Consider the following 13,303-nt stretch of genomic DNA (forward strand, 5'->3'; position numbering starts at 1 on the left):
GTCTCATTTATTAATTCTGTGCTGTCTGTTATTCAACTTCTTAAGAGGTTGAGGCAACATCTCTTTGCCCAAGCTTACCCGTGCTAATGTCATTTCCTCTCTATTCTACATTGCTTTAATAAAGTGCTATGCAATGTACAGCAATAATCGTTAGCGCCTCTGAGATCTTTTTAAAGGGCGCTTACAAACACATCAATAATAATAATAATAATAATAATAATAATAATAATAATAATAATAATAATAATAATAATAATAATAATAATAATAATAATAATAATAATAATAATAATAATAATAATGGGAACTCTTTTTATTATCATCAAACCTCAAAATATAAAATCAATCATCATAAATATACGAAATGTTTATAGTCATCCATGCTCATCATTTACATACGAGTACAAAGATGATAAAAAATTGTTTAATAATATATAATAATTATAAAAATAATAATAATGAGAACAATCTTTTATTCAGCTATGAAACAAAGAAAATGACATTAAAATGAAACAAATTTACAAGTAGAATAAAATAAGAGTAAAAGTAAAATAAAATATCAAATAAAGTATTAATTTAGTCTACAAAGCTTTTCATTGAAAAAGAATGAGTACAACTAGAGTTACTTAGTTTCAAAATTGATTCAAGTCACATTTCTATCGCAGTAAATAGCGTACGGCAACGACATTGCAGATTTAATGAGGCTATTGCAGAAATGATCAGATCAAATAATGTTTATAAGAGATAGATTAAATATTTTAAATAAAGCTAGAGTTAAGATTTCGAATGTATTTATTTTTATTTTTAAATGTTTAAAGTCGTTAATCAAGTTATTTTGCAAGTTACCTGAGTATTTAGATAGTTTATATTCTTTAAAATTTAGAAAGTTAGTCTTGTGACAAACTGTTAATTCCAGTATTTCAATTGTTTCGTCTCGTAGCAATGCGACATCAGGTCGCAATGACTTCAATAAGAGAGAAAGTGGTTGAAATTCATCTGTCTCTAGATCTGCAAAAACAGGGACTTCTAGGTCGGCGCACGATTTCATTTTTTTTTGAGAATTATTGTTAGAATTATGTTGTGTCTTGTTGTGTACCTCTTTAACGACGGTGTTGATCTGCAGTTGGAGAGTACATGTTTGTTAGTTTGTTGATTGTTGCATAGTGGACACTGGGTAGTGGAAGACTGTTTCCATCTGGACAGATTTGCATTTGTCGGCAGTTGCTGTATCAAACTTTTTCTGACAAATCTGAACAAAACCTTTGGAAGACTGGCAATGTATCGCGACCAGTGAGTAATCCGAGCTGCCTGAATATGACTACTAATTGCCTTGTTTATTGTACCCTGGCAAAGGAGTGACAAAAGTTGTCAGCCGTTCAAATTCTGCACTTTGCTGTCGCAGCATTAGCGCTTTGAGCGTCGATTTGATGTCGCTCGAATCTAGGAGCTGGTTTTCAATTTTGATGTAATTTTGAACGATTCGGTCCACAAACACTTTAGTTCATCACTGTCGTTTGCTTTCAGATAATTGCGTAGACTCAGCATAGTGTTTGAGAGACCTAATGTTCAAACCTCCCAGTTTAAGAAGAGCAACAAGCACTCCGCCACACATCTGCTGGTTGGCAATGATTGCCATTACCTCGCTGCTTCAACAATGAGTGGGTCAAAGCAGTTGCCTATCCAGGTCAAGAACAAGTCGTACGTTCGCAGTTCAGATGCCAATTGTGACGGCACATAACATCGTAAAATTTGTGGTTTCCAGTTTGCCGTCGTGTTCAGACTGCTTATTACGAACAAATTTTTCAATTTACCAAGCAACTGGTTTTTAGCATTACTGTTGTTGCCTTCAAAAGCGTAAATCCTGTCCAGATAAACAAAATGCCCTCCTATGTCGACCTGAAGATTCGGCTTGCCATCGATTGACAGCATCGGAAGAAATTGCTCATACGCACCATTTTTTCTTCATTCCGAAAGTTGATCATTTGTCGATTCTTAGTTCCATGCCAATTGCGTTGCACCAAGACCAGTTTATATCGATAAGCTTCAGTGCACTTTCAGTGCGGTTGGCTATGATTGCTATGTCGTCAGCAAATTGTAGCCATGCTCTTTTTTTAAGGCTTACTGTTGGGTCCAATATGTAGCCACACTGTTGAAACTCAGTTTCATCTAGTTTTTTCATTGAGGGGTTGAAGCAGAGGTTGAAGAGCAATGAGGAGACGGGATCGCCTTGGAGCACACCTCGTTTGAACGGAATGGGTGGAGTCAACTGATCGCAACCGGAAACTGTAATTGTGTAGTTGGCATATATAAATTAAGTTAAATTATTTATTTAAAGCAGGATATGATAGTGATCCATAATTGATGAGATCAGGCCGTGACGGACTTCACCATAGGCATTTCGTAAATAATAATAACAATAATAATAACAATAATAATAATTATTATTATAATAATTTAATTATTAATATAATAATTATTATAATATAATAATTATTATATGATAGCAAGATAATTACTTAGAAAATGTATCCCGTACTAAGTTTTGTACTCCGATCAGCGAGTATTAAATTATACTCATTCACGTGTTTTCTCCGGACTGCAACCGCAGGTATGATGAATAATTATGTAATAAATCCATGTAACTTTTCACCGCAAACTTGAATAATTTTCTAATAGGACGCAGACAGAAAAATTGCATTTTTACGGTATTAATATTTTTAGTTAAATGGCTTTTTTAAAGCAGATAGAAAAAAAGAATAAAAATAGAGAGAAAGAGAGAGAGAGAGAGAGGAAGTGGAAGAGGGAGAAAAAAGAAGAGAAGCAAGCGGTATTCAAATCAATTTTTTTACACGTACACTGTAAATTGGGAAAAGACATTTTTTTTCTACAATATATCTTACTTATAAGCCAGTTGCATCAAATGAGCCTTGATTCTTTATTAAATATATTGCTTATGTTTATTTCCATTTTTATTCTCTTTTTTTATCTGCTTTAATAGAGCCATTCAACTAAAAATATTAATATCATAATATGTTATGTTTATTTTTTATATTTGTGCTTATATTATTATTGTTTTTTATTATTGTTTATATTAATTTTCTATATTTGTTCGTTTGTAAAAATTTATTAACTCGACTGCCCGTCAACAAATTACAATTACAAAAAAAATAAATGACTTCAGTAGAAACACATCACTCATGGGAATTATAAACTACAAACATCATCGTTGATGTGTTGACGATGATGACAACAGCTGTCATTTTCATCATTAAAAAATGTTACCTAAACCAAGTTATGGATCATAATAATAAATATGATGATGGCTGGAACGATGGTGAATATGATATGACAGTAATGATATCTCTGTAACGAAATTTACGTGGCTGTTCACTCAAAGTCAAAAAGGTTAGAATGTTTATGAGGTAGAGATAGTGATTTGTTCTCACCCGTCGTTTGCTAACCCGCTCAGACAAGCGCAGAACCTCGTACATATCATTTATCACATTATTGATTTCGTTACAATCCCTCTAAATATATACAAACATGTAACTCTTCTCTAGTGCAATATGCAGAAAGCTTAACAAAGTTATTGAAATTTGATATGAGTTTGACAATGTTTTTCTTAAACTAGAGATTTTTGTGTTTTTTATTGAATTTAATTTTCTCCAGTGTTGGCAGAAGTGTAGGTATTTTCTGTTCAGCCCAATTCAATTTTATTTGTCCCATCTGTTGTATACATGGATATGCGGTTGCGTGGCGCCAATAAGAATAGCAAGTTTCAGATGGATGTGATTATTGCTGAGACTAATGTGGTGTGTTTTGCGAGTTATTGTAACGTTGTGCGTCATTCATTTATAGGCCTTTTATTTAGGTACCGGCGTAAACACATCAAATGAACTTAACTATCTGGAAGCTTCTCAAACTTTAGTTCTAATGTTTACAAGTTATACAATGTTATAACATATTATATATATATATATATATATATATATATATATATATATATATACATACGTACGTTGGTACATACATACATATATACAATGATACACACACAACACACACACAATACATACGTATATATATATATATATATATATATATATATATATATATATATATAATATGTATAATAACAACAAAGTTATAATTTAATAGCAAACGATTATTTTTAACGTTAAAAATTTATTTAAAAATCCGTGAAGAGTTCGTTCTCCAAATCGCATTGATGCATAAATGAATGAGCATCTGAAATTTCGACACATCTTTCAGCAATCAATCAGTCTGAATGCACCCTCGTGATGAAACGTTGGTGATGGTGATGACGATGATGATGATGCTATTGATGATGTTGAAGATGATGGTGACGATGATGATGATGCTATTGATGATGTTGAAGATGATGGTGACGATGATGATGATGCTATTGATGATGATGGTTGTCATGGTAGTGACGATGACGTAAATTATACATATGAAGAAAATTATGACAGCTCACTTAGTATGATAGTTAGTTGATTATTATGAATAAAATGTTTTGGTCGTAGTGGAATTATGATGGAGTGTTTTTCTGAACGTGATGTCTTAATGGATTGATGCATCAGAGGCATGAATGATGTTGAAATAAAGTGATTACCTTATAAATGACGTTGTTGTTGATGTTATGTAAGTACAGAACAAATCAACTACACTCAGTTTTGAAAACTTATCATGCTATTTGGATTTTTATAAGATTTATGTTGATTTTGTAAGTAATTGATACAGAACATTTAGAAGATAAATAAGTTATGAACACATTCAGATTGTGATACTGAAATTCAGTTCATAGATAGATTAAATGTTCATTCACTTTCAATCATTAATGCAAAATAGAATAAGTTCAATGGGAATAAAATAAGTAAGTTATTAAAACTTAATTTGAATGGATGGACGAAAAAAATCTATCTTATACAAACTTCGGTTTCTTCTTGTTTTTTTTTTTGTAATGATCTATAAAAATAAATGACAAATTTTTAAGTTCCAAAAGAAAAACGACGGAACATCTTAAAAATAGTTTGTAAAAAATGTTTATTTTGATGGCCAAAAATCTGAAGCATGAAAATGTCTATACTTCAAAATGTTTAAAAATAATTTTTTTTAAATCTTTTAAAGATATTTTCTGCTTTTTGGCAAGTTGAAACAAATTGTGCTAATTTTCCAATCTTTGTAAATGAAATAATTCTGCAAAATAAATGAACATGGTTTAAGAGTTGAAATTAAGCAAATATATCGTAATTAGCTCAGAAAGCGACATCGGAAAGAATGACAGTTGAGTCACCCACATGTGTTGAAATGGTGATGATGATGAAGAAGTTGATGACGAGGCCACTATCACCATAGTGGCGCTAAGGCCACTATGGTGATGATGATAATAATAATAAGACCTTTAGGACGACGATGGCATTGGTCTAAAGATGAGACAACAATGATCGTTGCATGAAGAAGATGATGATGGTTGCAAAAAAAAACGAAGGCCAACAATGTATAAGAAGACAGACGTTGCTCATTGTTTTGATTTTTTTGATATTAATGTGGGATTGATTTCCATTCAATTTTCTTATTTGATTCAATCAAACAATGTAACAAAATAGAATTATCTGTGAGATTTCAAGCATGAATACTTTTACAAATTTGTTTGTTATTTTAGCAGTGTAATTAGAAAAAGATTATAAGCAAACAATGGCTTAACAGTGGTTGAGAGTGGATCTTCAGGCACCCACCCACTTAGAATACATCAGAACAAATTTTTAATATTCAATTTTATACAAGATAACTATTGTATATAATTACCTATCCATATATCTAGAACTTTCACTCAGCAATATTAATAGTGAAAGTGATGTTATATTATATGGTATATTAGTTTGAACATCCTTCAGAATGACCTACCTGATACTAGCAACGAGATATAAAATAGAAATAAAAGTCTTTATAAAGTCCACCCGCCTCAAGATAAGATCGTTTTTTCTAGCGTTTTGTTGTATTATTCATTTTATAAAGGCTTTAAAATTAGTTCTAGAAAAAGTTAGGTTTGTGAGTAATATGTATTTTCGTTATGTAATATGTTACAAAAATATTATAGTTATGTATATAAATATATATATTTATGTGGTGTGTATGTGTAATCATACGTGTGCATTACATAGTTTGAACTGCCTTCTTTGTTTGGCTCCCGTGCTAACACAGAAGATTGTAGATAATATATGTTTCTGCCTGTGAACGTGGTTAGATACAATATATTTGCTGCGGTTCACAATGATATAACATTGTTCATCATTTATTTACACTCTTGTCTTGCTTTTTCATTTGTAGGTATGTTTTATTCTAATTAATTAGTTAATTGTTCTAATAGCCTAACTATAAAACAAAAACATAATGATTTAATTGAATTAAACTTGTAAAAAAAATATTAAAATTAAATATAAAAGTGAATTATTGCCAAACACAAGAGAAATGTGGAATTAAGTATATAAACAAATGAAATTTTAAAAAAAAGATAATTTAATACAGAAAATAAGTATCATATAAGAACGAATTAACCGAGTAAGCTGAGAAGAAAAGGTCAGTGAACGATTTTTCAGATACAAAAAAGTTAAAAAACTGTGTAAAAATTTAAAAAAAAAATTTTTAAAATTTTAAAAGTTTTCATATAAAACGGAAGATTGTTTCAGTTCAGATTTAGAGTATGTTTATATTTTACCTATTTATTGTGTCTTAATTCGTCTAACTGGTCACCAGCGTTTTATTGAAACATTCAGAAATTATTTCTTTAGCTGCGGTTTTGTAATCGCTGATCCCATATAAATATCTGTTTGTGTGAAATTGTTAGGTTGAGAGTTATGTGACACGAAAAGCTCTAGGATGAACCATGCACGGGAAAAAGGTTGTTAGGGAACCTGAGGTTTCTTGCATATTCCCATAAAAATGTCGTCCTACCACTCTTGATACTGATTGTTATTAAACGTTGTTGCTACATGAAACCAATAAATTCAGACGCTATGCAGGAGAAGTTTTAACGACCTTTAAACACGCGGGAGAACAGTTTTTAACAATTAACAAGCATTTGAATTTAATTACATATCAATCTTTATCTCAATGCTCATAAAAAAACACTTATATACGTTTGTTAAAACGCAAATTATGTTTTTTTTAAAATCATTTTTCAGAAATTTCATTAAAACCTTTTTTCAGCCAGTATTGAACTCGTGCATGAACCATTGAATCACGGTGTGAGGACTCAAACAGATAATTCATGGTTAACGCCTAACAAGAATTTATTTCTATTTCTAACCAGTACAAATGGATAAATGAATGCGCCAACAATCCATCCACTTCTTTCCTACTAGGATTCATTTTATTAGTTTATAAACTCCCATTTTTTTTATGTTTATTTACGGCCTGATTTTTGTATTACTCTTTTATTTCATAGATCGAACTTTTTGACGCTACCATTGGCGATTTTATCAAAATAAAATTATTTGAATGTTATTATATTTCTAGTGATTTCTGATCGGTTATAGTAACCCTAGAGATCCTACATTGTCGTGATTTTGATTGTTTGATAGCTTTGCATGAACGTTGTTTGGGTTATATGGAAACTAAAATCACATGCTTAAACATTTGGAGATTGTTTGTCACTAATTGTCTCAAAATACATTTCATAATTGAATGCTCACAAATAAAACGAATATGTCATGACGTATGTATTGGTTGAATTGCACTCCTTGTGTTGTTGTAGTACAAAGTTAATTACGAAGTAATTTTATATAATTCTTTTAATTGTTCACAAATGAATATATATTAAAAATTAAAGAAATAAATAAATTAATTAACTAATAAGTGTATGGTTTAAAAATAAAAATGTAAAAAATAAAAGTGCAACGATTTCATTTGCTGATAGTCCTAATTCAATAGCTTGTTGGCTGCCTCTACGACGCTTGCACGAGCTTATAAACATTTTCTTGTCATATTTCTGCAGAATAGTTCGAGAAATTTTTCCTTTTTTCAAATTACAATTTTAATTGTTGGATCTTTTTTTTCTTCGAATCAAACTGGTAGAACATGCAAAAAATTAATGAATCATGTAAAAGACAATACCTCAAAAACACAAACAAATAAAGTGTACGAAAAATGCACTTGAAAAACATAAAGAAGTATACAGTAGAACGAAAGAGGGAATAATAAATTAATGATCGTTTTCATAGAATAAGTAGGAATGTAAGAAATAAAACACCAAGAATTAATGATGAATAGGAAAATCAATGACTGTAGTGTTTTACTTGCTTTCTCTTGCATTATAGATCAAAACATTTTTCACATTTTCAAACGTTTTTCATATTTCTGACTTTCGAACTTTTCTGCAAAAGTTTGACAGAAAGAAGTATCGATCAGGTTTAAAATTTTTGACTATTCAGTATCATACCTGCATTATTAACTGTTTCAAACTGTTTCGACTTCAGTATGACTATGCAGTTGGTTGCTGCCAGAAAATTAACATTCTGAGTTGAAGTAGCTACTCTGTTTCGCACACATTATCATAACATAAAATAATTTTTGATAAAATTACAAAAATCATAAAAAATAAAATGATCTTTTGCGTATATATATATATATATATATATATATATATATATATATATATATATATATATATATATATATATATATATATACCTTCCATGAATTTGATATTACTTATCAAAGGTTATCAATAAGTTTTACACGTCATAAGTACTTTTTCTTTGATTCCTGTTTCATGGAACATTTATTTTACTAATATCACAATGAGAAAAATTTTAATTTTGGAAGATAATTTTAATTGAAAATTTATATTTTTGAGATGATTGCAGTTAATTTTTTTTAATAACAATTTTTAAATAATAAATGAATAAATTAAAGTAGGAGAAAAAAGAAGAAAAATGAAGTGAACACGAATGTAGGCCAGTTGATGAAAAAGGAGCAACAAATTTATTTAGGTCCATCTTATAGGTTGGCGTAGATGCATATTACTAAATTATCATATAATTCGCAAATTTATATAGAAATAAATTTCCAAAAGATAATTTTGAAGTAATTCGGGAGGATGATGGTAACTATGATATTCTGTAAGAAGTTGAGGTAACGAGTTGGTTTAACTGTTTTTTATGAAGGACATTCAACGATTAAGAATTGCATGTAAATCTTACTGGCTAGCATGGCTTCCAACTATTGTAAGCATGAGCAATAAATTCATGATGTTATTCTGCCCGCGTTTTCCTGTGACCTAAAATTTTTTTATCCTTTTTTACCAACCATTTTTCAACTTTTTCAGTGTTTTTTGCAGCTTTTTTAAACTTTTAAAAATAAAAGAAGGCATTAGGACTTAAAATGACTCCCAATAAATCAAACTTTTTAACCTAAACTTACTCTCAGTTTTTCAATTTGAACATAAAATACGTTTGTCCAAAATGTCACAATACATTTTCTCCAGTCAACGTTTTGTTAGTAAGTATTTTTTTGGTTTTTTTTTGGTCTAAAGTTCATTATTTTTAAAGCTTTGCACTCAACTCATAGAATCGTCGTGTTACATCAAACAGTTCATCTGTCCCGTAATGAAAATGCTCAGTCACGATTGACTTTATGCTTTGCTACTGACAAAATCTTGAAAGATTTTTTTTATATTTTGAAGTGTTTAAAAATATATACAAAGTGCAACTTTATACTATTTTGAAAATTTCATATTTAATTACGATTGTACATACATTTATTTTTATGTGTTATTGTATTGCTGCAAAAAAATCTTTTTTTTTTTTTTATAAAGTGCATCGACTAAATAAGTTCAATTGCAAAAACTTCACCGAGACATTACGAATCATGATCAAGTAGACTTATTCATAAGAAATCAAATGAAGACATAAATATTTGAAAAAAGTGGAAAATAAATATATAAATAATAACATAAAAGATTGGAAATTTCAAAAAATGAAAAAAAAATTCAACAATTCAAAAAGTTTATTTTTTCAAAAAAATTGAAATGTTTGTTGCATAAAAAAAGTTGCTGATTTGATTTTACAAAATATTAACGTCAGTTTCGTTTTTGGAAGAGGAAGGGATTGGCTGGTGAGCTAAAGATTTGGGCAGGTTGAATGACGTGATGGAGTTATTGATATGCTTCTGCATTTTATCAAATTCCTCTGCTTTTGTACTATCAACATCGCTCCAATGTTTATAGAAATGATGCAGTTATTTATTTTTTCTTTGATATTTAGTTTGACTAGTAAACATTTGAAAATTGTAATAAATTTAGTCAGGCTAATAATTGTTGTAAATATAATCCCAAGTCCTAACCGATAGTTTTTATTTTTCATTTTATTATTTAAAATCAGAACATATAACATTTGATTCTAATTGCACTAAATAATTTTCCAAACAAAATATCACAACATTTTTACATCAATGTTACTGGAGAAGTGATAGACAAAAAGGGTGAATATGCATAAAGAGCCACTTGAATTATTGAAACTCTGATCGAATCACCTCATGAGAAACAAACAAATTGGACGGCGGCACACACATACTAGCATTGTGAAAGAAGCCCGAGATCAAGTGATTTAGAAATTTATTGTCGTTAACGCTTTGACGTTGCTCCATGATTTTGCATTTGGGCTTGACCTTTGTAATTGCTTTATGGCATGATTTGACGTCAAATACATCATGAAAATGAGCCAATCTCCACTGTAAATTGTACTCAGCAGTACAAAAATTATTCTGTTGGTCATTTTTTACGTTCTTTCGAACATTGCTTTTTTCGGAAAAGAATTTAAAATTTTGATTTTTGTTGTCAGTAAAACAACAAAAAATCTAACAGTTTTGTTTCATATCACTTCTCCACAATTGAATCGCAAAATCAGTTGTTTTGATTTTGTTTTCAAGCTTTTTATTATTTGTTCAATAAACTGGATATAGCTTCACAATTTTTCATCTTTTAGTAAATATTAAAAAAAATATTTTGCAAAGTTCAAAATTTTAAATTATTTTTCTTCTTCTCGTTTTTTCTTAACTCGTGTTAAACACTCTTTTGCCAAATCTGCTTTTGCTTTTTCTGGTCCTTTTCTATGGAACTCTCTACCTACATCTCTGACTACTTCTCCATCACTTGCGAAGTTCAGAGTGGATCTCAAGACCCATCTGTTTTCAAAATTCATTGAGGAGCGCTGTTGAACATCGCGGAAATAGCGCTTTATAAGCTAATTGATTGATTGATTTTAATATAAATTTAGCCTTTATAGTTTAAAAATTACAAAATTAAAAAGCAAAAAAAGTGTAATTTGGTCAGTTGAAAAAATTTGATAGATTTTCATCGAGTGTAATTGAATTAAGATAGAGCGTAAATTTTTCAACAGATGATACATAATTTTAGATAAGCGACAATTAAAATATACATCTTTAGGTTTGACAAAAGTTTAAATTAATATAACCACAAAACATCTCTAATCCGCAATTCTATAAAACGTTAACAAGTTTGATGGCGAATAAATATTAGTAATATTTATTATATTAATGGTTCTTGCAATTTAAGTTGCGTCTAAAAATGGCAAAACCAAATGGATTCAACATAAGAAACATAAAAGATGATGATTAAAAAATTGCAATTTTGTAAATGGCTCACCTATGTCTGAAAAATTGTTTTGTACTTTAGTTTTTGTTAAAAGAAAGTGATTATGATAATGCTGCTGATGAAGATGGTGATGTTGAAAAAAAAATTGAAATAAAAATTTTTAGAAATATAAAAACCTGTATCTACCTGAAAAAATGGTGGTTTTCATTTATTAATTGCATGTTTCTGCTTAACTTGAAACTTAGTGTCTGCGGAAAAATATCAGATTATTAATTAATTCAAGACGTTTTTTACTTTTAAAAACATTTTAAATATTATAAAATTAAATTTTTTCTCAGTCAGATAAACGATCGTGGCCACCAGAGAACCACATCTGTCAAAAATGATCATTCCAAAGTTTCAGAACATATAGAACTTAATCATAAAAATGGATGCAGTTTCTCTGCAACTTGCGTCTTCAAATCAAATGATGCCACTTTTTCTGCAGAGGAAAGAAAACCGACGAAAATGGGAAACGGAGCAGACGAGCTCCTAAACCGACCAATTTCAACTGATGTCTCCACTGGTAATCAGAATGAAAACTGCTCAAATAAAACAACAGTTAAAAAATCTGTAACTGTCCAGGAGTCATTGGAAGATGTTAAAACTAAAAGACAAGTATTTTGTTTTCGATAAAATCATGCTTATTTCCATTTGAACATATACAAAATGTTTTAATAAAATTAGGTAATTTTGGTAAGCGTTTTTATTACAACAGTTCACAATGAAAAAAGCTTTAACTAAAAAGTTTTTAATGTTATTTGAGTGTTTGAATACAAACGATGGGCTTAATTATTTTAAATGCTAATGATTGTAGGTTTTATTTTTTATACACTTGGTTAGCCAAAATTTTATGGATAAGAATAATGTTCATCATGCAAATTTTTTTCAACCGACAATCTTAATTATATTAAAAATTTTCACACAGGTCATCAAGATGTTGCTCATGGTGGTCATCCTTTTCACCATGTGTTGGTCACCTACTTTAATTGAATCCGTCTTAGCAGCTTTTGATATCGGCCATCGATTAAACTTTGGTCCCATCAAACACGCCCGCCAGGCGTTTGCTCTCCTATCCTATTTCAACAGTTGCCTCAATCCAATCGTCTATGGCTTCATGTTGAAAAACTTTCGAAACAGTTTCAAGATCATGATGTGTCATTCGCAGTGCTGCCAGAAACAATCCTGTTGTTGCAAGGCTGAAAGTGCGGGCGGCGATAGTATGAGATTCATTCACAACTCTTATCAGAACAATAATAAAACTTTTCAATTTTGTTACAATGCCAACAACAATACTAACATTAACAACAACAAGAACATTCCCACAATTAACAACAATACCGGCAACAACACTTCGACTCTTAACAACTCCTTCAAATCTAGTATTAAAGCGCACATTTCACTATAAACAGAAAATGACTCAAAAAAGACAATCACCCTACCGAGCTCTTTTTTCAACAAAACAATTTAATGCCACAATCACATGGCTTCTGAATATAGGATGCCTCTGCCTGGCAAGTTTGGATAAGACGAATGTTAAAATGACTACACAAAGAGCGATGATAAGAAATGCAATGATGATGACGATGATTATTTTGACAATTTCACAAAAAAATTAAGTTTTGTTGT

General features: G+C 29.9%; 1 protein-coding gene across 1 annotated transcript; it reads left to right on the forward strand.

Moving 5' to 3' along the window:
* Positions 1–11,688: 11,688 nt before the first annotated feature.
* HELRODRAFT_183744 (hypothetical protein) lies at positions 11,689–13,082 on the forward strand (the record flags this gene model as incomplete). The annotated part of the gene is made up of 3 exons (XM_009013327.1): positions 11,689–11,732; positions 11,974–12,292; positions 12,603–13,082. 3 exons carry the CDS (start codon positions 11,689–11,691, stop codon positions 13,080–13,082), a joined length of 843 nt encoding a protein of 280 aa, XP_009011575.1.
* Between the last annotated feature and the right edge of the window lie 221 nt (positions 13,083–13,303).

This window comes from Helobdella robusta (genome assembly GCF_000326865.2).
Source record: "Helobdella robusta unplaced genomic scaffold HELROscaffold_117, whole genome shotgun sequence".
NCBI lineage: Eukaryota > Metazoa > Annelida > Clitellata > Rhynchobdellida > Glossiphoniidae > Helobdella > Helobdella robusta.